This window comes from Phocoena phocoena, chromosome 2, assembly GCF_963924675.1.
Source record: "Phocoena phocoena chromosome 2, mPhoPho1.1, whole genome shotgun sequence".
Lineage (NCBI taxonomy): Eukaryota > Metazoa > Chordata > Mammalia > Artiodactyla > Phocoenidae > Phocoena > Phocoena phocoena.
In genome coordinates, this window is record NC_089220.1 from 173349229 (window position 1) to 173373551 (window position 24323).

At 38.4% G+C, this 24323-nt stretch overlaps 1 protein-coding gene across 3 annotated transcripts in view; it reads left to right on the forward strand.

Moving 5' to 3' along the window:
* The window catches only part of SLC39A12 (solute carrier family 39 member 12), a 69354-nt gene that overhangs the window by 16832 nt on the left and 28199 nt on the right, over positions 1–24323 (forward strand). The window contains exons 4-9 of one of the 3 annotated variants that reach the window (XM_065871584.1): positions 5355–5527; positions 9585–9756; positions 13584–13756; positions 16416–16568; positions 19547–19657; positions 22259–22325. In XM_065871584.1, the coding sequence (XP_065727656.1) occupies positions 5355–5527; positions 9585–9756; positions 13584–13756; positions 16416–16568; positions 19547–19657; positions 22259–22325 (849 nt within the window). The remainder of the gene's footprint in view (positions 1–5354; positions 5528–9584; positions 9757–13583; positions 13757–16415; positions 16569–19546; positions 19658–22258; positions 22326–24323) is intronic. The other 2 variants (XM_065871585.1, XM_065871586.1) reach the window with 2 other exon arrangements.

Consider the following 24323-nt stretch of genomic DNA (forward strand, 5'->3'; position numbering starts at 1 on the left):
TACACAGTCCCCAGCCTTAACAATTAACAGCAATTGGATAATCTTATGTTTGTCTGCCTCCTCTCCCAATCACTTGATTACTTGGAAGCAATCAACCTGTACATATTTCTGTATGAATCTCTAAAAGAGGAGGATTTTTTTTTTTTGCGGTACGCGGGCCTCTCACTGCTGTGACCTCTCCCGCCGCGGAGCACAGGCTCCGGACGCGCAGGCTCAGCGGCCATGGCTCACGGGCCCAGCCGCTCTGCGGCATGTGGGATCCTCCTGGACCGGGGCACGAACCCGCGTCCCCTGCATCGGCTGGCGGACTCCCAACCACTGCGCCACCAGGGAAGCCCAAGAGGAGGATTTTTTTAAAAGCATCTATTACAAATATCACTGCTAAAAAAAACAAATGATTCCTTTAATATCATAAAAATTTCCTCCATGTTCACATTTTTCTGCTTTTTAAAAAATATTTTTAGTTTTTATTGAATCAGGATGTAAATAAGGTCCATAAAATGTGAATTGTTGGTATGTCTCTGACGGTTTACTTTTGATAGGTGTCATGTCCTTCCCCTGCATTCTATTTTGTTGCAAATTTTTTGTTGAAAAAAACAAAAAGGGATCATTTATCCCATCTGGATTTTGCTGATTGCATTCCTACTCATTTTACATGTGTTTCTTTTTTTTTAATTAATTAATTTATTTTTGGCTGCCCTGGGTCTTCGTTGCTGTGCGCGGGCTTTCTCTAGCTGCAGTGAGTGGGGGCTACTGTTTGTTGCCATGCATGGGCTTCTCATTTTGGTGGCTTCTCTTGTTGAAGAGCATGGACTTTAGGCACGCGGGTTCAGTAGTTGTGGCAGGCGGGCTTCAGTAGTTGTTGCCACAGGCTTAGTTGTTCCATGGCATGTGGGATCTTCCCGGACCAGGGCTCGAACCCGTGTCTCCTGCATTGGCAGGCAGATTCTTAACCACTGCACCACCAAGGAGGTCCCTTACATGTGTTTCTATGCAACGTGTTTCATGTATATTGATTTTTATAGTAGAGGTTTGATTCGTTTTATGTTGTTTATTTATTTGGGGCTACAGTCTGATCGTTGGTATCTTCCATCGGCAGCACATAACATCTGGTTGTCTCTCTGAGAAGTTATAAGCTATTGATGGTCATTGCCTAGATTGATCAGTTGTTTGGGGCTTACACAGTGGTGATCTTCTGATTCTCTCAGTTCTTCTTCATGTTTCAGTGTAATAATTCTATAGTGGAAAATCTTTCCCTCACCGCAATTTCATTTTATTGAGGTTCTTAAAGGAAAGTAAGGATAAACTCTTGATTCTTTAATTTACCACTTTACAAAATAATAACATAGTTTCCTTGCATCCTCAAGGAACAGTGAGCTTTTCTTTCTATATCATTATGATTTCTTATCTCTCAATCTATTGTCATTATTATCCTTTTGATACTCAGATCGTTCCCTCTTTGACAAGTGGAATCTTATTCAAGGTGGCTGTAAGTCCTTTTGTCAAAACCCTTAACACATTTTATATCTCCCTTGCTCTCCAGTATAAAATATTCCAGGTTCCTCTTGTACATTTTCTGCCTAAGCTGGGATAATTGTTTCTCCAAATATTTTTTATCTTTATATAAACCGATTAATCAAACTTCTCTTATTGCTTTTGGATTTTGAGTTAGAGTTGAGAAAGTTTCCCACATTCCCAGGTTATAGAAGAAGTTACTCGTGTTTTCTTCTAGTACTTGTATGCTTGCATTTCTGATCCATTTAGGATTAATTCTGGTGCATGTTGTGAGGATTAGATCCAGTTTATTTCCTCTATACGACTATGCAGTTTTCTTTATACTTCTTATTTAAAATGCAGTGGAAATTATTTCCTCCACTGGTTTGAGATGCTTCTTTTATATAATAAAATGATAAATGCAGTCAGGTCTATTTCTGTTTTCCATTCTGTTCTATTGGCCCACTTGTCTATCCATGTGCCAGTACTGTACTGTTTTACTTATAGTGGCTTTATAGTATATTTTAATTTCCGATAGAGCTAGCCTTCTTCATTGCTCTTCTTTTCAGGGTCTTCCTGGCTTGTTCACTCTTCCTAACCAATATCACCTAACTGTCAAGCTCTGGGAAAAAATAACCCTGTGATAATTTTATTATAATTGCAAAATAATTATAAAATAACTTAGGAATGATATTTATAAGATGTTGCATTTCTATATCCCATAGTGTTTCTATTTGTGCATATCTACATGTGTGCTTTTGTGGAGTGTTTTATTATTTCCCTCACATAGGTTTTAGACATTTCCTGGTACATTTATACCTAGGCATTTAACTTTTCTTTTGGCTCTCTTACCTGGGGTCCTCTCTTTCATTACAGCTTCTAACTGGTCTTTGTCTATGTGAAGGTTAGTGATTTTTTTTTAGATTAATTTTATAACCTGTTCCATGATTAAATCTTTCATTTTATTTTGCCCTAATTTTTTAGCGTTTTCAGACAGTTTTGCCTCTTCTTTTTCAATTCGTGTGTGTCTTTTCTTTGTCATCTAATTACATTGCTTAATAACCCCGATATAATGGTAAATATTTTGAGAATGGTCTGTACCCTTATCATATTTTAGACTTTGAAAGAAAAGTTTGTTTCCTCACTGAGTCGAGAGAACAATGATAAAGAAATATATTTATAGTCTTTTATATTAACCCACATATTTACATTTCTAGTACTCTTCATTTCTTCCTGTGGACTTGACTTACCATTCAGATCATTTCTTTTCAGCTTAAATAACTTCATCTAGTGTTTCTTGTAAGACAGTTCTGGTACCAATGAATTCTCCATTCATGTTTCTCTGAGAATAATTTTATTTCACCTTCATTTTTTAAATTCATTTATTATTTATATTATTTTTTAACATCTTTATTGGAGTATAATTGCTTTACAATGGTGTGTTGTTTCTGCTGTATAACAAAGTGAATCAGCTATATGTATACATAAATCCCCATATCCCCTCCCTCTTGTGTCTCCCTCCCACCCTCCCTATCCCACCCCTCTAGGTGGTCACAAAGCACCGAGCTGATCTCCCTGTGCTACGCGGCTGCTTCCCACTAGCTATCTATTCTACATTTAGTAGTGTATATATGTCCATGCCACTCTCTCACTTCATCCCAGCTTACCCTTCCCCCTCCCAGTGTCCTCAAGTCTATTCTCTACGTCTGCATCTTTATTCCTGTCCTGCCCCTACGTTCTTCAGAACCTTTTTTTTTTTTTTTTTAGATTCCATATATATGTGTTAGCATACAGTATTTGTTTTTCTCTTTCTGACTCACTTCACTCTGTATGACAGATTCTAGGTCCATCCACCTCACTACAAATAACTCAGTTTCATTTCTTTTTATGGCTGAGTAATATTCCAGTGTATATATATGTGCCACATCTTCTTTAGCCATTCATCTGTCGATGGACACCTAGGTTGCTTCCTCACCTTCATTTTGGAAGGGTTGTTCTGCTGGGTATTAAATCCCTAATTGATAGTTCTTTCGTTCAGCATTTTGAACAACTTATTCCACTACTTTCTGGCCTCTATTTTTCAGATGGGAAGTCAGCTATTGATTGTATCAATGCTCCCTGGTATGTGATGAGTCATTTTTCCATCACTGCTTTCAAGATATATCTTTGTCTTTGACTTTCAACTGTTTGACTATGTCTGGGTTTGGATCTTTTATATTTATTCTACTTGATGTCTGATGAGCTTCTTTTTGTTTTGTTTTGTTTTGTTTTGTTTGTTTGTTTTTTGACCATGCCCCATATTATTTCCCCAACCTGGGACCTTGACAGTGAGAGCATGGAGTCCTAGCCACTGGATCACCAGGGAATTCCCTCTGATGAATTTTTTGAACATTGTAGATTAAGGCTTTACATCAAATTCAGAAAGTTTTTAGCCATTATTTTCTCCAGTATCTTTCTCTACTTCTTTCTCCTTCTTCTCTCCAAGTGACTCACTACATATAGGTCAGTATATTTGCTGGTTCCCACAGGTTTCTGAGACTTGTTCTTTCTTTTTCTCTTTGTTCTTCAGATTAGATTATTTCTATTAATGTATCGCCATATTCAGCAGTTCTTTCTTCTACCATCTCAATATGCTGTTGCACTCCTCTAGTGAATTTTTCCTTCATTTATTCTGTTCTTCTACTCCAGAATTTCCATTTAGACTTTTACATAGTTTTGATCTCCTGATTGAAAATTGCTATTTGTTAATTTATTATTGTCATACTTTCCTTTAATTTCTCAAATATTATTCTCTTTAGTTCCTTGAAGATACTTATAATGACTGCTTTGAACTCTTCATATGGTAAATCCAACATCTGGGAATACTCAGATACATATTTATTGACTGCTTTTTTCCCTGACTCTGAGTCACACTTTTCCATTTCTTTGCAGGTCTCTCTCTCTCTCTCTCTCTCTCTCTCTCTCTCTCTCTCTCTTTTTTTTTTTTTTGTTGTTGAAACTGGCCATTTAAAATAAAATATTGTAGTAATTCTAGTTTGCAGTTCTCCTACTACTGATGGTAACATTTAGGAAAACACCAGAGGTATTTTTTTCACAAGTAGAAAGATGAATAAATCCCAAGAAATTCACCATAATATTCAATTGTTCTCTGTATCAGTCATTTTTTAAGGCTACAGCTGTACCAAGGGAAACTAAACTGCAGTCTTTAAACTGACAACTATATCACAGTAGCATTAGAAAACAAAGTCTCTTTTGTCCCAGTAATCTCAGCTGCTTTTCAGTTCCTGTTTCTTTCCTGCATTAAACACTGAAGAGGAAAATGGTTAGATTGACTTTACATTAAAGTTATAGTTAATCTACTAAGGATGTATAGTGCCTAAAGGGAATAAATTTTCTAAGGATTAAATCAGTTTCATCTTTTGTTTACATTTTTATAGGGAACACCTAGAAAAAGAATTAGTTGACTTACTAGAAGGCACTCCATTTTTGGAATTGCTCATTTCATCACGGTTCAGCCCTAAGATCTCAAGATCTTGTGAGAGAATCATTACCATGTGAAGTATAAATACTCTTTATTCTTTTTTTTTTTTTTTTGGCCATGCCGTGCAGCATGTGAGATCTTAGTTCCCTGACCAGGGATTGAACCTGTACCCTCTGTATTGGAAGCACAGAGTCTTAACCACTGGACCACCAGAGAAGTCCCTAAATGCTCTCTATTCTTGTTCAGAGTAAAACCTTGGCTTTTCATTAGAACTTAGAAATTTACTTAGTAAATATCTATGCTGTGGCCGTGTGAAATTGTGATTATTCTGAAACTGGCCTGTCTTTATGTGACACTAGATTTTGTATGAAATTTCTAGAACTAGACCAGCTCCTCAACACTCTCTGGACTAAAAATACCTGTATCAGAAAAGATAGAATCCATCAACTTCAAAGGAAACAAAACAACCTAACAATCCATGATTGGGCCTATCCTAATCTATCTGTACCCGAGGACCCAGAATCAGATGACAGTCCAGTTTCCTGGGATCAGGTATTGTCGTTATTCCTCTTGTACCATCATTTGCTATCGTCAAAGGAAGTAGCTGTGAACATTCTCTAAGAGTTGTTGAAAAGTTAAAGGATAATGTAGATTTCCTTAAATGTAAAAATATTCTATTTCCACAGTGTGGGCAGGGTTTTTTCTTTTTACAAGTGGGTCTCTATAGACATAAACTTGAGGTCAGGATATTTAGGAGAATGATACATATTACTCTTTCCTCCACTGGGTCCATACTGAATGCAGGAATAATTCATTCAGCAAACCTGTGAGCATTTACTATGTGCTAGTCACCATCACGGGCCACAGGGATAGATAACACAAATAGGCACGGCTTCTATGGAGCTAACAGGGTAGTGGGAGGATATAGACATTATACAGAAACTTACAGTGATGAATGAACACTTTAAAGTTGGATTAGATTATGAAGAGATTACTTTGGATTGTGAGCAACAGAGAAATATTGGTATAGGAGGTAGCACTGAGAAGGTTTTTGAGAAAAGGTGATATGTGAGCCTATAAACACGTTCATATTCTTATTTCCTAAAGTTGTGTTCCGAAGTACGTCCACTAGTCTACCTAGCTAATTCTTGCAAAGGGGCGCTGTGGTCAGATCTGACGGGGAAATACTGAAGACGTATGTTGCACTGTAGCCTATCCATGTGTCTGGGGAGGTCCTTTAGTAAATAAAATGCTTTATCTTATTGGATCAAGCATTTTTCAGACTCTGTTACACACAGAAACCTTCCCTGCCCTTCTTATTTAAACTCTTGAAAAATTGATATTCCATGATGATGGCTTACATTTAATGAGGAAATTAATACTATGTATTAGAGACTGCACAGTTTCACCTGCATTCTCCATGCAATCATTACAACAGCGGTATGAAGTTAGGTTATATGATTGCATCCTACAGATCAGGAAATTGAGGCACGGGGCGAATAAGTAGTTGCTTAAGTTCACAGAAACTGAGGTATATACGTCGGTTGTCTGACGGCATATTCTGTGCTCTGAACAGCTATGCTGTTTGAGAAGTGTTGGTTTAAAGAAATAAAACTATTTTTGTTATTTATATCTTGGATGAGTTAACATTCCTATTGAGCGCAATCTGTATTTTAAAAGAGCAAAATTCCTTGAATATTTCTAGCAACAGTAAAGGTCGTTCCTGTAAGTTATGAATGATCAGGCATTATCACGTATTTTTGCTACGATATATTTTAAAAAGCGAATTTCTATTAATTAGGCCACATATCAAACGCATCAATTAAAGCTGATTCTTTCAAACTCACACTTATTGTATTCAACTGGAGGTAACAAGAGTTGACGCCTATATCAATCCTTATTTGTGAAGTCTCTTTAAACGTTTCTTCAGGGCCGGCTCTTAGAAGGGAACCCATTTGTCTGATGGAGACCCTATTTGCATAAAGAACGAAGGTTATTTCTCAAAATGTAGGTGTTACCTGCTTAAGGCGTGTATCTTCTAAGAACGGTAATAATCATTTTCTGTGCTGATTCTGCAAGACAAACAAACAGCCTCTTTCTCAGTTCTTCGCTGTTCCAACACGTCACTTCCTTTGTGACTTTTGAGGGGACCCTAAGGTAAGAGGCTAGATCTGGAGATCCTGCCTACATTGTTTAGGCCGGTGGTCCTCAAAGTGTTGTCCCCGCACCAGCTGTAACGGCAGCACCTGGGACCTTGTTGGAAATGGAAATTCTCAGGTCCCACCCAAGAAGCTACCGAATTATACCCTGCAACTGTGGAGTTCATCACCCTGTCTTTTAACAAGCCCTCCAAGGGATTCTCAAAACTAAAGTTCCAGAAGCAACACTTGAGAATGTGTTTGTAAAGTTTCCACAGGAATCTGATGATGTCAACACGAGTGTACAAGTATGTTGAAATTTTATGTGAAGGACTAAAGCTATTTCAAAGGTTATTGACGGGATAATCTACATTTCCATTCTATTTTCTTCTTCATTAAAAACATTTTGTCTACCAAAATTTTATAGGATATAATGAATCCCCTTTAAGGACATTTGTGTTAGTGATTTCAGAAGAAGTGTAATGCAACAATAACCTAAATAGTACAGGAACAGCAAGTAAATATCAAGGGCATAGAAGCTTATAATAGAATAACCTTACTCTATGAGAAGGTATTCTAAAACTAGAAACTATTCAGTTCCTTGACAGTGAACTGCGGGAAGATGCATGGCATTCTTTTCATGTTTATCTTTCCACTCTCTTACTTCCCAGGCAGGCATTTTTCAATGAGAATGTTTATTACGAAGGATTCATTATCAGAAGCTTGTTGTTAGTTTCCCTTTATTGTTGCCAGTATTTTTAATGATGAAGTAATTCTATTCCATGATTAATAAATGATACAAAAGAGACTGTTGTCTTTGGTGTAAATTGTTTTGATAAAGGGAAAAAAAATCACAAGTTTAGCTTTCTGCTGCTGCTTCTTGCAGTAGAAAACTTTTGGAGTTCTTGCCCAGTCCCCTTCTGAGAAATGGCTTTCTCACCCACAGTGCTGGGTCCAGAAGCCGTGTTTGACGAGCATGGTCCCACCTCCTGTCTCGGGGGCAAAATTGATGGAATCGAACGGGTATTTGACCAAGAAAACCCATCTATAGCTTTGCTGAGCCAATCGGATCTGTCAGGATTTGCAGACTCAATGCAATCTTGGGTTCTTGGATGGAAAGGTCACCTTAGGGTCAGGGCTTATATGGCCATGTGTTTATTAAAGAGAGAAGACCAGATTTTGAAAGGAAGTAGATGTCTGCAGAGGGAAACAGAAAGAAGAAAATACTAAGCCCCAAAGAGACAGAGGAAAGTCATTGGTTCTAATTTTCCAGCTTCCGGTTCAGTTCCTCTTGAAATGTGGCTGTCCTTCCCATCTCAGACATCCTCTGTAAGCTTCATGCATCCTCCCCTTGGTGTCTGCTGGTTTGAGTAGGTCCTGTTCCATGCAACCAAACATCTCCCAATGAAGATAAAGCTTTTTAACCCTTGGAATCATCCCAAAGGATTTTTGTGGGGGAGAATCCAGCAAATGTGTCATGATTTTCTGATTAGCCATGTGCCTTTGCTTAAAATCCCTACTTCCTACAGCATGGCAGATCAGACAATCCTTGTATACATCACTGACTTTTTTAAAGATACCTTACTGTAACTAAAGATCACACTGATCTTGCATTGGGGTCTTATTTCAGTAGAAGACACGCATTTGTGCTAGCGAAACTATACACCCTTCTCATCCACATATGAAAACTTTTCAGTGTAATTTTTGATGCACAAAACGTCAGCCCTTAACACTTCTGAAATGGACAGATGCTTTGAGGCAATTTTGAGAGACCCATTTCATTTGTTGTCTGTTTCTACTTCTTATCTCATAGATATCCCTATACAATATGAAAAAAATCACAAAGATCTAGATAAAAATTAGTGAAATCAGTAGGCAATAACAGTGATTTCAGTTGTTTTTGTGGTAGAAGGCTGTCAAGGGGCAGAGTTAGCCATATCGTTCAGTGTTTACATACCAGCAAGTTGACACAGCATTCACTTTTTAAAATATTGACTTCACTTTTATTGCTTTTGAAAATGCATGTTGCCTACAAAGGCTTGCTAAATCAGAGAATGTTAAAGACGGTGACCTCATTACCTCAGAGCTCCTGTTTATCCTGTGAAGTCTTAGCTTTGTTAATGACACAAAGCCATCCCCCCTCAAGGTTTCCTTAGGCTGCTGGTTAGAACGCTCTCCAACACATTGTAAAACACGGTGCATCTCTTCAGGAAAGAAAAAAGTGTGCAAAACTCCTGCTATATAATACTCAGAATGAAAGTGAGATATAGCTGCTTTAATCAGAGGTGAAAGATAATCCTGGGGAATTATTTATGGACAAAAGGCTTCAGGGAGACTCACCTAGTAATGGCTTCGTGTGGAAGGGTTGACTTGAACCCTTCCACTCAGTTCTGACTCCTTAAGAATGGTAGTCGATGGGGAATTTGGTTCAGTGCTGAGGATGGTAACAGTGTCTGCTCTTCCTCCTACAGACTTGCTTCTCTGCTGGACAATTCGTGGAGATATTTCTACAGAACAAGCTTTCAGCCATTTCTAAGGAGGACTTTAAGCAAATGAGTCCAGGAATCATCCAGCAATTGCTGAGCTGCTCTTGCCAGCTTCCCCAGGACCAACAAGCAAAGCTGGCACCCCCCGCTCCGGAGAGTAAGTTCTGGTTCTTCCCTCGGAGAGCTAATGCACACAGTGTATGCGATAATGATGGTGAGTGAAGGATACGTACCATATACCAGGCACCGCTCTAAGCATCTTACATTGGTCAGCTCATCGAGTCCTCACGCAGGGCTACCAGCTAGAAATTATTATTATTATCCTCACTTTAGAGATGAGGAAACTGAAGCACATAGAAGTTAAGTGACTTGCCCACGGACACGCGGCTGGTAAGTGATAGAGCTGGGATTCAAACCCAGACAAGCTGTTTTTAACCACCTATGCTATACTGCCTCTCAACGAATATTTTATATTTTGTGTATAACTTAATATAACTCAAGTTTGTCCCCTGTATTTGACTCAAGCGTGGACCAAGTTCAAAGTCCATAGTTGAGAGGTGGCCTGGTATATGAGAAAGGGCATCGGGGTTGGGATCAGAAATGCAGAGCTGAGTCATGCCTTCCTTCCCCAGCCAACTCTGTGATCTTCAGCAATCTCTTTATATCCCAAGCCCGTCTCTTTCTCTGCACAGTGGGAAGCAGTGATAGTACAGGGCTTCCTATCCATTTCCACACTATGGCACACAGTAAAAATGAAGGCACGTTGGGGTAAACCAAAGAGGCTGTTCTGGGATGGAGGTGACCAGTGCAAGGAGGTGCCAGCCTCCCGGTTGTGGCTGGCGGCCCCAGGAAGCGAAAGGATCAATATTCACGCTCACCTGTGACCCATAACGTCACTGCAGTAGGTGAACACTACTTTAAGACTTCACAGTATATACCAGTGAAGTTCCAGTGGGCTGATGCGCACAAAGATGCATTCTGGAAATTTAAAGCACCTGACATTGAAAAGTCAAAAGAAAAAAAATGGTGGCCTAAAAGCATCTATGATGGATAGTAAAAATATGACATTTAACTGTATTAAAAATATTACCGGGCTTCCCTGGTGGCGCAGTGGTTGAGAGTCCGCCTGCCGATGCAGGGGACGCGGGTTCGTGCCCCGGTCCGGGAAGATCCCACATGCCGCAGAGCGGCTGGGCCCGTGAGCCATGGCCGCGGAGCCTGCGCGTCCGGAGCCTGTGCTCCGCAACGGGAGAGGCCACAGCAGTGAGAGGCCAGCGTACCGCAAAAAAAAAAAAAATTACCATTGATCTGAGGGCCTTACATATTTTTCAGAACTGCTTTTCTTTCTCTTTGAGGTAGTCTGCAATGCCCATCATAGCAGAATTGTTCAGTTACTTATTTCTAACTCATAATGGATCCTACATCGAGTGATTCATTTGAAGATTGTGAACAAAAACATGCCAGGTCTATATATCTAAAACCCCACGTTCACTGAGAGGAAAAATAGCTTCATTAAAAGTGAGCAGCTAAATAATTCAACACCTTGTGGTCAGTGATGGCTCAAAAATGGATCTGTATTAACCAGACACCTCCCTGGCACAGGGTCTGGTTATACAGGCCAATTGGAAACAGGGTTTTGGACTGAAGATCCATGAAAAAAGCTTAATTCCCTTTTTAATTAACTTCTAGACCCTTCTAGGAAATAGTCTTCCTGAGAAAAATCCAAACAAGTCATACTCACTAAAGAACCTAGAAAAACAGCACCGTCCTCAATTTAAAATGTTGCATCATATAACTAAAGAGAAAGGTTTGTGTTGTTGGCCTTTTGAAATTACAGGAATGTAAGACGTTAAAGAGAGGACGACACAGGGAGACGTTATTAAGAACACAGTGTTCAGTATGCTGAAACGCAACCTCTAAGCACCACCTTCAATTGAATTTCCAGGAAAGAATGCTATGGCCGTGTAGAAATCGTTTCAGACCTGCTCAAAGATGCTGCTCAGGATTGGTTAAGAATTTAGTTGGTAGGTCCAGTTCTGTTGTAAGGATGGGAAAGATTTATATCAAATCTGACTCCAGTCAAGAAAGATTTACAAGCTCCGAAGGAGTGAAACATCCTTTCTCTTCCAAAACCGCACTGCAGCTGCCCTCAGGACAATGGGGAGAGTAGAAGAATTAAAGAACTTGAAACTTTGCCTTTTGCCTGGGAAATGTCAGCCCCTGATTTGTCCTTGTTGAGTTCCTGACATTTTCTTATCTTTTGTAGCCACCATAAAAATGTGGCAACTTTGAACTTCATTAGGCACCCAGGTGCTCACGTTAAACTTCAAATGTCTTTAATTTACCTGTTAGTCAAGAAGAATCACTTGCCCACTGAGAGTCTGTTTGTGGAAGAATGGGATGTGAAACTTGGTTAAACATCTCTAGGGATTTTTTAACAACATAGGTATTAAGTTAGAGCAAAATAAAACCTCTAGGCAGGTGTATGATCATTCCAGTCTATTCCTGTTATGTTTGTTAAATGTCGTAAAAAATACTTGCACTTTACCATCTCAACCCTTTCAAGTGTACGGTTCGGTAGTATTAAGTATTTTCACATTGCTCTGCAACAGATCTCTAGAAATGCCTCGTCTTGCAAAACTGAAACTCTGTATCTGTTGAACAACAGCCGTTTTGTAGATTTCCTAGCAGCGAAGGAGTAGCGGTGAGAGTGGGAAAAATCGAAGTGTGAAAGTTTTTTGCCTCCTCTGAGTATACTACCAACTTTATTTTAATGTTCGATCTCTGTATAATTTAGAGCTTGTAATTCGATAAGGGTCCTCTTCACATCACAAGCCTATTGTCATCTTACCAGCTAGTGTCATTAACATGACCTACTGTGGAGAATGACTGTCCCAGAAAGGTACAAGAATGATGAGGGTGCAACATCTTCAATTATAACACCTTTTAAGATGGGAATTTATTAAAATCCACAATGGGCTTTAAGTGCAATAGTATGATAGCTGAAACTGTTTGATTTTGTTATCTGTCTGTAGTCACGAAAGGAAATGATGGTTTAATTTTGTAATTACCTACCTTCCTTGTTTACAAACCATTTGGCCTGAAATTAGTAACTTCTAAGTTGAAACAGAGTATTCGCTCTGGATATCTGCAACCAAAGGAAAATGGTGGGTGAATACTCTTTATTCCCAAATCATATATACTTGACTCTGAAAGCCATTTCTTTCTCTTAATCTTTCTCTTTCTCTTTCTTCCTTTACCCTTTTATTTCTTCTCCCCTCCTACATATTTGTTTCTGTTTGAATAATTGTAAAAAATTGCACTTTCTGAACATTTAAAAAATCGAGAAGCTTAGAAATACAGAATAAATTTTAGGGGTTATAAACACTTATTGCAATAATCCAAAAGGTAGCCTGTCCAAATTTATATTATCATCCATTACACATTGACTGATCCGTTTTTACCAATGCAATCGCTCGTTTTAGTCACTGAGAATAATAAACACTTCTGACACTACAAATAATTTTGAGAATTTTTGTGAGAAAGTACTCATTTTGTCCACAGATATTGATCTACAATGGCCCAAACTATATGCTCCTTCTGTAACCTTGCTTCCTTGCCTTCAAAATGTTTAAATGAAATTAAATGACAAATATTACCAGTGTCTGTCAATAGAGGTTGTAGTTTAAAGTGAGAGAAATTATTTTCTTTGTGGGTAGGAGGTAAGCTAGCTCCTTGCTTGCTAGGGTGATTTTTTCCTAAGGGGTAGTCAGGATAACTTCAAAGCCACGGAGTAATTTGGAGAAAGCCTTTTCATTCTTTTCCTTACAAATTAAAGCCTTGAAACCTTTTACCCAATATAGCACTCACAAAACAATTTTGTATCCCTATCGGTTATAGTATAGGCTGGATTCTTCTAGCATGTTCACTGGCAGAGGCCCTCATCGGGGCTCTGACTGTTTTGTAATCTCCTCTTTGGCTCAGAATATGGCTACAGCACCATGGCAGTGACGTTGCTCACGCTGGGCTCCATGCTCGGGACGACCCTGACCCTTTTCCACTGCTGCGAGGAGAGCTATCGGCTCATTTTACAGCTGTTTGTGGGTCTGGCTGTTGGGACACTTTCTGGGGATGCTCTGCTCCATCTGATTCCTCAGGTAAGTGGCTATTTTCCGTTTCAGATGGAGTGTTTCTAATTTCTCTTTACTTTGTGCCACTGGAGGTGTTTATGCAGAGTTTCACAGTGACGTGGATGCATAGATACAGTGGCCAGTGTTTTCTGTGATAATCAGTATTATTTCCCCAGAGCCCTTGTAGGAGAAAAGAGATGATTAATCATTAGATCCACCAGGTTATTCTTACTTTTGAAATTTAAAAATACGTGATCAGATATGGATTCCTATTAACAAAAATTCAGGAAGTGTACGTATCTATAAATAAAAACGAATGGGCTATAAGATGTACTGGTTTTTCTCCGGTGGCCCCCAGCCCTCATCAGATCCATGCTCTGCTCTTCTCAGCCCCTGAAGATTGCACCCCCTCAGCTCTCTTGCAGGCTGGATTGTTGTTTGAGTTCCCCCAGTGGGTGCACAACAGAAAAGCCAGGGCAGGAGGAGAGAGTGGCAGGGGGTATCTCTTCCCCACTCCCTCCCTCCAGCACTAGCTCTAGAAGCGGCTGATTACAGGCAGTAATACACCTCCTGCAGGAGGCCTCCTCCCTAACTTCGTCTCCCATGGAGCTTCAGTAATTGAGCTTCAGTTATTTCCGCCCTTTGCCCTTTCAGCCTTGAGAGTGATAATGGTTCCCTGGGGTTGCCGGTTTCCGGGTGTCTCATTATCCCTCGTTCATACCCTTGACACCTGCCCACACCTCTGTCATAGCACCACCATTAACCTCTCTTCGTTTGAACCATCAAAATGAATTTCTCTCTTGCCCAACTATTAGCATCTAGATTTCCTTTAAGAAACATGCAGTCTCCAGGAAGCTGGCTCTTTGCTGAAGTTTTCAGAGGCTCATTTGTCAGAGATGAAAGGATTAGAACCAGAGATGCAGAAGAGTTCAGGGAGAAGGGTCTTCAGATGAGGTTATGTATTCCTCCTGAAATCTCTCATGATGGGTAATGCTGAGCCAGTGATTTCCCCCACGTCTCACAAAGTCTGAGATGTTAAAAATTTCCACAAGCCTCTAGCAATTTCCTGCAGGGTCCCTCTTGTTGCTTAGAGGCTCAAAAATTATTACGTGTTCTGAAAGTTGCAAAGTGAGCATTGGAGAAATGAAACAAGCCATTATTAGTTTTAATTTCCCGTATAATCTAATTTTCAGGAAATATTTCAGGGCTTAGTGGTTTGAGGCGGTGGCCGAAGCCTGTTTCTAGGTCACTGCAGTGGGTGCAGAGCTGTTCATTGCCCAGGATCCTGGGAAATAGCAACAGGATCTTAAGGCTGCCTGGGTCTCCCCGAGTGGGAGAGTACACAGCCCAAGGCAGCAGGGGTGGACGCTGTGGGGAGTGGGACTGTCCACCGACCCTCCAGAGACATATTTACAGAGGGAAACTTAGCTGGGTTTCACTTAGAAGGCAGTTGCTTTACTTGAGGAAAGAGAGGAGGACATAAGTTATTGGGAAGAGGAAGATAGATGCTGTACAGGTGTGGTGGAAAGCTAGAAAAATCAGTGGTTCCTGAATGCGATGCACGGCCAGTGTTTAAAGGTCTGCACAGAAATGAGAAAAATCCCACTGTCACGATTTCCTCTTTTAACTAGCTGCATTGATTCAACTTGAAGATGTACATTTGATTCTGAGATTGTGAGGTTTTCCTCTGTTTTCTTTTCTGACATGACAACATCCTCTGTTTTGTGACATAATGGTAATTCCAAATATTAGGTGCCTGTCCTTTTAAGTCTTTACCAAAAGAAAAAGTGGACTAACCTGTATATGTCTTTAGTTATGTCCATACACTCAATGTGTATATGGAGATCCATACATACACTCACACATGTGTACATATGTATCGATATGTATATGCATATGTACATAAATATCTATACACTATTTTTATGAACATATACACATATAATTTTTTTCTTTTCTAAATTTAATGGTTAGTAATATCCTAAATATTGAAACCACAATATTTCCCAAACTGTCTTCTCCTGGGGAGGGAATATGATACATTCTGATTTACTAGCTCACAAGAAATCATGAGGTCAGCAAATGGCTGAGACAAGCAGTGGGATGAGTCAACGAGAGGAAAATTCCTAATGCTTTTCTAGTATCCTTTTGTGTCCCGGAGAGCTGACAGTATTGCTGGGCATACAGGATGTGCTCAATGGAAAAAGTCCTTCAGGTGGATTTCTTACTTATTTGAACATTTATTAAAAGTTTTCTTTAATTGCTATGGGGCATGGGGAGAATAAACCCTGGATGAAATGTATCTTTATATTTGTTTTGGATATACAAAATATTGATTTGTTATAAAGCATTGCTGTGCAAATTGGGATGGATTGAACTGGAAAAAAATTCAGCTAAAGGACTGAGAATGTAGGAGAATTTAGGCCACTTGCTGAAATAAGCTTAGGCTTTCGTCTACTCACTAGCAGCAGCTTTTCAAAGCTCTCTTTTTTCACATCTTATTTGGCCATGATTAAATCATATAGTGGAAGTATTCATACATCTAAAAGCAAACTGGGCTTTGAATGAATTCAGGTGTTGTCATGGGGTTCCCCAGAATGGAAATTGAATATATTTTCAACAGTGGACCTACTAAATAATATTTAAGTCATCAAAAGTTATTTCTTTCCATCTCTTTTCTTTTTAGGTTCTTGGTTTACATGAGCAGGAAGCCTCAGAGTTTGGACATTTCCATGAAAACAAGGGCCATATTTGGAAACTGTTGGGATTAATTGGAGGCATCCATGGATTTTTCTTAATAGAAAAATGTTTTATTCTTCTTGTATCACCAAGTGCCGAGGTATATTTTAAATTTTATTTATCTTTTATGTTAGGGCTTCATGATATTTGTCTTTTATTTCAGAAATACTTGTTCAAAAGTAATTAACATCTTCATGAGGTTGTCCATTTAAGGGATGGGACTCCGCTTTCTAGGACACACAGATCGTTCTGACTGAGAGCTTCCCTATAAGCATGGTTATTAATTTTTCAAACATCTGTTGCTGGCCCATTACTATACTTATTACAGCCTCCTTTTTGACCTCCCTGGCTAGTTTAGAAAGAGGAGAATATTTCATGTCTGAGAATGAAGGGGTTTAAAGGCCTAGCTACCAATCTGTGTTTTGGGTATCTTTCTTAACGCAAAACAAATTAACAAGCAAACAAAAACTTTGAAAATTCCGAAAATTATGCATCGTTTTCTATCTTAAGGACATTTAAAAGTATGCAAACAAGAGGCTCAGGAGTGGGAATTCCAGCAAATCTTTTTTTCAGCTTGAATAATTGCTTTCACTGTGTCTGCATTTGATCAATTTCTACATATATGATGAAATGTAAAATGCAGTGTGGCTTATTTTTAGATTTTGTTTCTTTTTGCTCTTATATGTTACCCTATAAGAAAATAGATGAACAGTTTTGTGGGTAGTTAAAAACATAAATGCTTGTAAACAAACAAACAAACAAACAAGCAAAAAACTCCAGGAGACTAAAATAAACTTTCCCTACAAAGTCCTGGGATTCTGCAGTCTTCATGGTTTTCTACTTATTCCCTGATTTTCTTCCCATTCACATACTGTAAAATGCTTGTACTCAGGGCAAACACTACTATCTTTTAAAAGACTTTTAAACAAACTTTTAAACAAGCAAACACTACTATATTTTTTTTTACTCGGAAAACAAGCCTTTGTTAATTTCTATTAATTAGGTCTTGTAGGTATAAGCAGAAGCAATATATGTTATAGTCATTTTCCTTGAGTAACTGATGCTCTTGGTATTTCTTTTTAAACGTCTTTATTGGAGTATAACTGCTTTACAATGGTGTGTTAGTTTCTGCTTTATAACAAAGTGAATCAGCTATATGTATACATATATTCCCATATCCCCTCCCACCCTCCCTATCCCACCCCTCTAGGTGGTCACGAAGCACTGAGCTGATCTCCCTGTGCTATGCGGCTGCTTCCCACTAGCTATCTATTTTACGTTTGGTAGTGTATATATGTCCATGCCACTCTCTCACTTCGTCCCAGCTTACCCTTCCCCCTCCCTGCATCCTCAGGTCCATTCTCTACGTCTGCATCTTTATTCCTGTCCTGCCCTTAGGTTTTTCAGAACCATTTTTTTTTTTAGTTTCCATATATATGTGTTAGCATAAAGTATTTGTTTTTCTCTTTATGACTTACTTCACTCTGTATGACAGACTCTAGGTCCATCCACCTCACTACAAATAACTCAATTTCATTTCCTTTTATGGCTGAGTAATATTCCATTGTATATATGTGCCACATCTTCTTTATCCATTCATCTCTCGATGGACACTTAGGCTGCTTCCACGTCCTGGCTGTTGTAAATAGAGCTGCAATGAACATTTTGGTATACTGTCTTTTAAAAGTCTTTTAAAAGACTACTGTCTTTCAAAATATCAGCACTTGTTGCTTATTATCCTCCCTAAATTTATTCTAAAATTTTATTTCATGCATCAAAAATAAGGTGGTTTATGGATGGATAGAAGGATGGTAGATAGATAGATGGGTGATAAAATAGGTGTAATAAAATGTCAATGGTAGGATCTAGGGAGTTAATATCTGAGTGTTGACATCACAGGTCTTTTAGCTTTTTTGTATATTTGAAACTTTTCACAATAAATAGATTTTAAACAAAATTCTGTAGAAATTTTTTCTGTTTTAATGAATCAGGGTTGTTCTTTGGCCTGGGGCCCAAGCTGGGGTACTATAGTAATTCAGGAATTAGGAATGACAGTTTCAATCCCAACACTTTCTTAAAAACTTAGGAATCCCACTTTCTCTAAAAATTTAGGAACTGAACCTCCACAAAAGGAGTTTCTAATCTAAATAAGCATTAAAGACAATAATAAGATCCCCATTTATACACAATAGACTAGCATTCATGGACTGGAAAAACTAATTCAGAAAGCCAACATATCAACTTATGCATAATAATTAGAAATGTAACCAGGTGGAAATGAGTGAAATAAATTCTGAACATTCAAAAATTATATTTTTTTCAGATGGTCCTTGGACTTGTCAGGGAACTTAAAATGAGTTTTAAGAACATAATTTTAAGATTCATGATATTGTGTAAAAGAAAAGGAGTGTGGGTATTTTAGAAGCTACAAGTACTTTAATTGGTGAATATCTTTCTGGAGATATTCATTTAGTCGTTATAGGGTACAGTACAGTTTCAATGATCATCCTTTTGGTATCTCCATCAGAAAGAGCTCACAATTTAATTTTGCAGTAAATAAAAAGACAATATAAAATTACCACCGTTCATGCCTTTGTAAATCATGACTAGAATTTTTGAGGTTGCATTCTTTTTTTTTATTGAAGAATAATTGATTTACAATGTTGTATTAACTTCTGCTGTACAGCAAAGTAACTCAGTTATACATACATGTATTCTTTTTCATGTTCTTTTCCATTATGGTTTATCACAGGGTACTGAATACAGTTTCCTGTGCTATACAGTAGGACCTTGTTGTTTATCCATACTATATATATATATTAGTTTGCATCTGCTAACCCCAAATTTGCGGTTGCATTCTTAAAGCATTTAGACTATGCATGATGTTTTAGGGCAGCCCTATGCCCTAAAACATTCATTTTAGCAAGTATTTATCCTGATGAAATTCTCCTGGTACCCTTTTGGTGTCATCCACCCCTTTGGCCAATAAGCGAAATATTAAATAGAGCTGTGGAATTGACAGAGGCTACACCTGTGTTCTTCTGGCTTCAGCACTAATTTTAAACCATCCTCATCCAGCAGGGCATGTCACTGGTTAATGGGCATACGGGACATTCCCGCCATCTTGCGTTCAACACTGAATTAAGTGACCAGTCAGACAGAGGCAAATCTGCTTCAACTATCCAGTTGGTAGGTTACTGACCTGAAGTATTCTACTGATTTGCTTACCTTCTTTCCTTTATTCCTTGATAAATAGATGAGAATCAGTAGGCTAGATAAGTATTAATAGAATCCACTCCGATTTGCCTAGTCTTGATCATGATAAATCCTATTTGGAAAACTTTGCCAAACACCTGAAAGCTGTTTTCAGGGGTAAAATGCATTTTCCACAGATTCAAGTCACTGCTCTCCGCACCTCTTTGAAACACACGTGGATCAGATTGACATAATAAACATATCCTTAATCACTCCCTTTACCAGTTTTCATAAACCAGCCGACCTTGAGGTTTCTCCGGTCTGAGAAATCCTTAGTCATGACTAGGTGAGGCCAAATAAATGTTGAGCAAGGAGTTAGTTAGAGGACGTAAGAGTGGAGGGTTCATTTCGTAATGTAGGAGAGAAGTGATTCTGTCCGCGGAGATGTCTCATAGTAAGTGCCTTCTGTTACACTGAGTTTTCCACAACAAAGATCTTCCGTGTGAGTTCTCAAAACACAACCTCCAGTCAGGTTCAAAACAATATTCCCATTTTAATTCTTAAAGTCATAAATAAAGGGACCTGAAAAATATGAAAATATATAACATAGTTAGAAAACATGCCTCCTATAGCCATGGCCTTGGGGGAGGGGGTTACAGTTCAAGAGTAGATTCCTGAGTAGAGAGAAGTAAGCTATTCCTGACACATTAACCTGGCAAAATACAAGTGTCTGGCAGTAGATTGCAGAGCTAGAGCTAACTCAGGGATGTGAACAAAAAATATTTCTTTACAAAAGCCTTATTGTGTTTATTGTTTAGATACGTCACATGTGGTTTGAAAGCAGATAACTTCAGGCTGAGATTAGTTTTTAAATCACTTTAATGCTGACCTCATTTCTTCTGTGTGAATGAAGGGTCCAGAGCCCCAAGATACAAGCACATCTCGGATGTTAATTCAATGAGTTTAGAACGATTTGACTACTCTAGCTGACTAATAGTATACTCACCGTTTGTTTTGTTATTTAAGCTGTAAGATCAACCTAAAGAGAAATAGAAATAATTTGAACTTTTAGGATTGTTTGATGGGTCCAATTTCCTGTTTTTTGGGGGTTTTTTTTAGTTATTTCTGAGATATACATTTTGAATTTCCTAGTTTTTTTGTTGTTTGTTTTTTTGCGGTACGCGGGCCTCTCACTGTCGTGGCCTCTCCCGTTGCGGAGCACAGGCTCCGGACACGCAGGCTCAGCGGCCATGGCTCACGGGCCCAGCTGCTCCGCGGCATGTGTGATCTTCCCGGACCGGGGCACGAACCCGCGTCCCCTGCATCGGCAGGCAGACTCTCAACCAGTGCGCCACCAGGGAAGCCCCTAATTTCCTGCTTTTTAAGGAAATTTTTTAAGGAAGAGGAACTCACAAATCTTTCCAGTCATCAAAGGAGTTTTAGATATTTGCCTCTAAATTCCTTTACATACTGTGACAATATATAGCTTTTTGGAAAAAAAAATCCTGGAATAAATATCTGAAGTCCTGTCTTTTAATAGTCTTTTGATCTTAATCAGGCTTTGATATAACATAATTTTTTAAAAACCCCACATTTTTCTTTTGTTTCTAGATCCACCAATTTCAGGCAAGAGACCTGTCTACCTCTTCCAATCCTACCTTCTCAGCCACCCTTCTCCAAAAATAGCTTATCGTTACATCTTTTGAATAACTGCTGTTACTCTAACATGTGAATGTTAAGTTTACTTTCTCTGTTTACGTTAAAAAAAAGGCCTATGTCTCACATTAAATTTGTCTCAAAGTTTCCACAATTTGGGGTGATAGGAATATGCTTCTAAAAGGACATGTTCCATAGACAGATAAGAAGTATTCTTTTCACACAATAGAACAAGAATCTTAGGCCTAGGGAGGGAAAGTGTCTTTCCTGAAATTGAACCATGAGTCAGTCTCTGAAATAAAATCATATCATCTCAACTTGTAGAAGTCAATTACAAAATCTCACCTTCGTGTCGTGTGAAAGGATGAAAAATCTTTTTAAATTGTATTCTTTTGTAAGTTTGTTGATCTCCTTTCTTAGCAAGTTTTTTGTTTTTTTTTCCTGACTGGAAACACCACAGAAACAGCATCTTATGCTACGATGAATGAAATGAAGTGTTGGGTTTGCAATGGTTTCTTCTCCACAATCTACTTAAAGATCAGAAGAAATTCTAGATCCACAGTCTACTTACTGTACAGGAGCAGGGCCAACTGAGGTCAAGAATCAAGAATCATTTTTTTTTCCTACGGCTTGGGTTTCATAAAGGCTTCCATAATTTAATAATGAATTACAGACTATCTAAGTAGCCTCCAGCTCTCTATGGAAGACTCTGAGCTATGTAAGAGTGCTATTTCCATCTACATGTAGATAGTGGGGAAAACACGCTTGCAGACTCTTGGCTCTACCTTCTGTGTTTGTCTATGAAATTGAAAAGTTCTGATATACTCCAGAGGATCAAAATGTCTTTTGATAAAATCAACATAACTCTACATGTCTCAGTTTTCGATAAAATGATGACTATTGCTTATTATTCATATTTTATTTTTTAATTTAAAATAGAAAGGCCCGGAAGATGCACAGGCAGCTGAAATTCCTAGAGGCAGTCTGAACGCCCCCAACAGAAAATGTGAGTACCAATTTTAAAAATCCAAACATTAAATATAGAAAGTGCCATAGGAAGAGGTTGTATCTGTTTTGAAATAAATATGTGAAAACCATGTAAATTTCATATTGGGTATGTATTTCATTATTAAAATTTTGCAATGAAATTTTTAATAAGGGCTCATTCCTATCAGTCTTTGAAACCTACTACACATTAATATCAGTGTCACTTCATTCTTTAAAAATGTTTTCCCCAGTGGCTTAAAACTGATCCTCTGGAAACTTCGATTAGCGTAAATACTTACGTGGTTATCAAGGCTCGTTTAAAATCCTGCTGACGTGATGATTCGAGCCTTTTACTTCCCATGAAGTCTGGAGACAGTACTGTTTTTCTTGTCTTCTATCACAGTCTACTGATAATTCATCACAAATGTCTATCTCATTTATGATATTGTCGTTAACATGGTGGAGTTCAGTGCTATCTCGTTATTCAGATCTTATGCCATCACTCATTTGTTTGTATAATTTGCATCCAGTTGTCTTCTTTCTATGATTTTCCCTATTTCTGAATTTGATTAGCCAATTTTGGTCAGGACTTTATTCCCTTTTGCTCATGCTTTTGAATAATTCTTAGAACTTCTTTTTTTAAAAGGTCTGTGTTGGTTTTCATCAGTTGCTCCTGAATCCTTGCCCCATTTTTCTCACTGATATTATTCTTTTGTAAACACACTTCTCAATAGTTCAACGTTAAGCAGTCGTGATTAGTTATGTCCATTCTATCAGAATAAGTTAGTTACCTGAGAAGAAAAAGAGGTATTTATTGAATACTTATTATATGCCAGGCAGAATGCTAAACACATTCTGGATTATCTCATTTAATGAGATAGGGATTATCTCATTTAATCCTCTTAACACTTTACTGAAGTAAGAATAATTAATATTCAAATTACACAAATGAAGAGACCAGTCATTAGAGAGGGTAAGTCACTGCCCAGGATTACATAGCTACTAAACTCTAGCATTGAGGAACTAAGAAATGCTAATGCAGCAACCATTTCCTTGTGATCATTCATTCAGGCATGCATCCCTGTATTTTTTCACATTCTTTCATTCATTTAAGAAATGTTAGGGCTTCTTGGGTGGTGCAGTGGTTAAGAACCCGCCTGCCAATGCAGGGGACACGGGTTCGAGTCCTGGTCCAGGAAGATCCCATATGCCACGGAGCACCTAGGCCCGTGCGCCACAACTACTGAGCCTGTGCTCTAGAGCCCGCGAACCACAACTACTGAAGCCCACGCACCTAGAGCCAGTGCTCTGCAACAAGAGAAGCCACTGCAGTGAGAAGCCTGTGCACCGCAACAAAGAGTAGCCGGCTCGCCGCAACTAGAGAAAGCCCATGCACAGCAACGAAGACCCAACGCAGTCAAAAATAATAAATAAATAAAATAAATGAATTTAAAAAAATGTTTGAGGATGTTTTAGGCACTGTGATTGCACAGGGGAATAAAATTAGGAATGGTCTTTATCCTTAGGTTGCAACGTGGTTGAGGATATAAATGCTAATAAGAACAAACAAGGTGGTAACAATCACTGTTCTGAATGTGTTTGATGTTTTCACGCCTGTAATTTATTTATATGATTCAAAATATGTAATTACGTAGTCTGTCCAATTCTCTTTTCAGGACATTGGTAGTGATATTTTTCCTTCTAAATATTTAGTTCCAGGAGAAATTTTAGAATGCCAGGCACCTAGAAGGTATATCAGAGACATTTCTTTGTATTTGTTTTAGAAGAAAGGAAGTGGAAAGAAGCCTACACCTAGTCAAATTAGGAGCAGAGAATGGCTGTAATAATGGAAGTGGAAGTAATAATGATGGACTCATTCAAATATTTTGTAGACCTGATATCTTCCTACTTCAGATATCAATCTTGGCATACAGAATGATTAGTGAACAAATCCAAATTCAATTATGCAACTGCCCTTTTTGCCGGGGACATATTGAATTAGCTTCAAATATTTGAT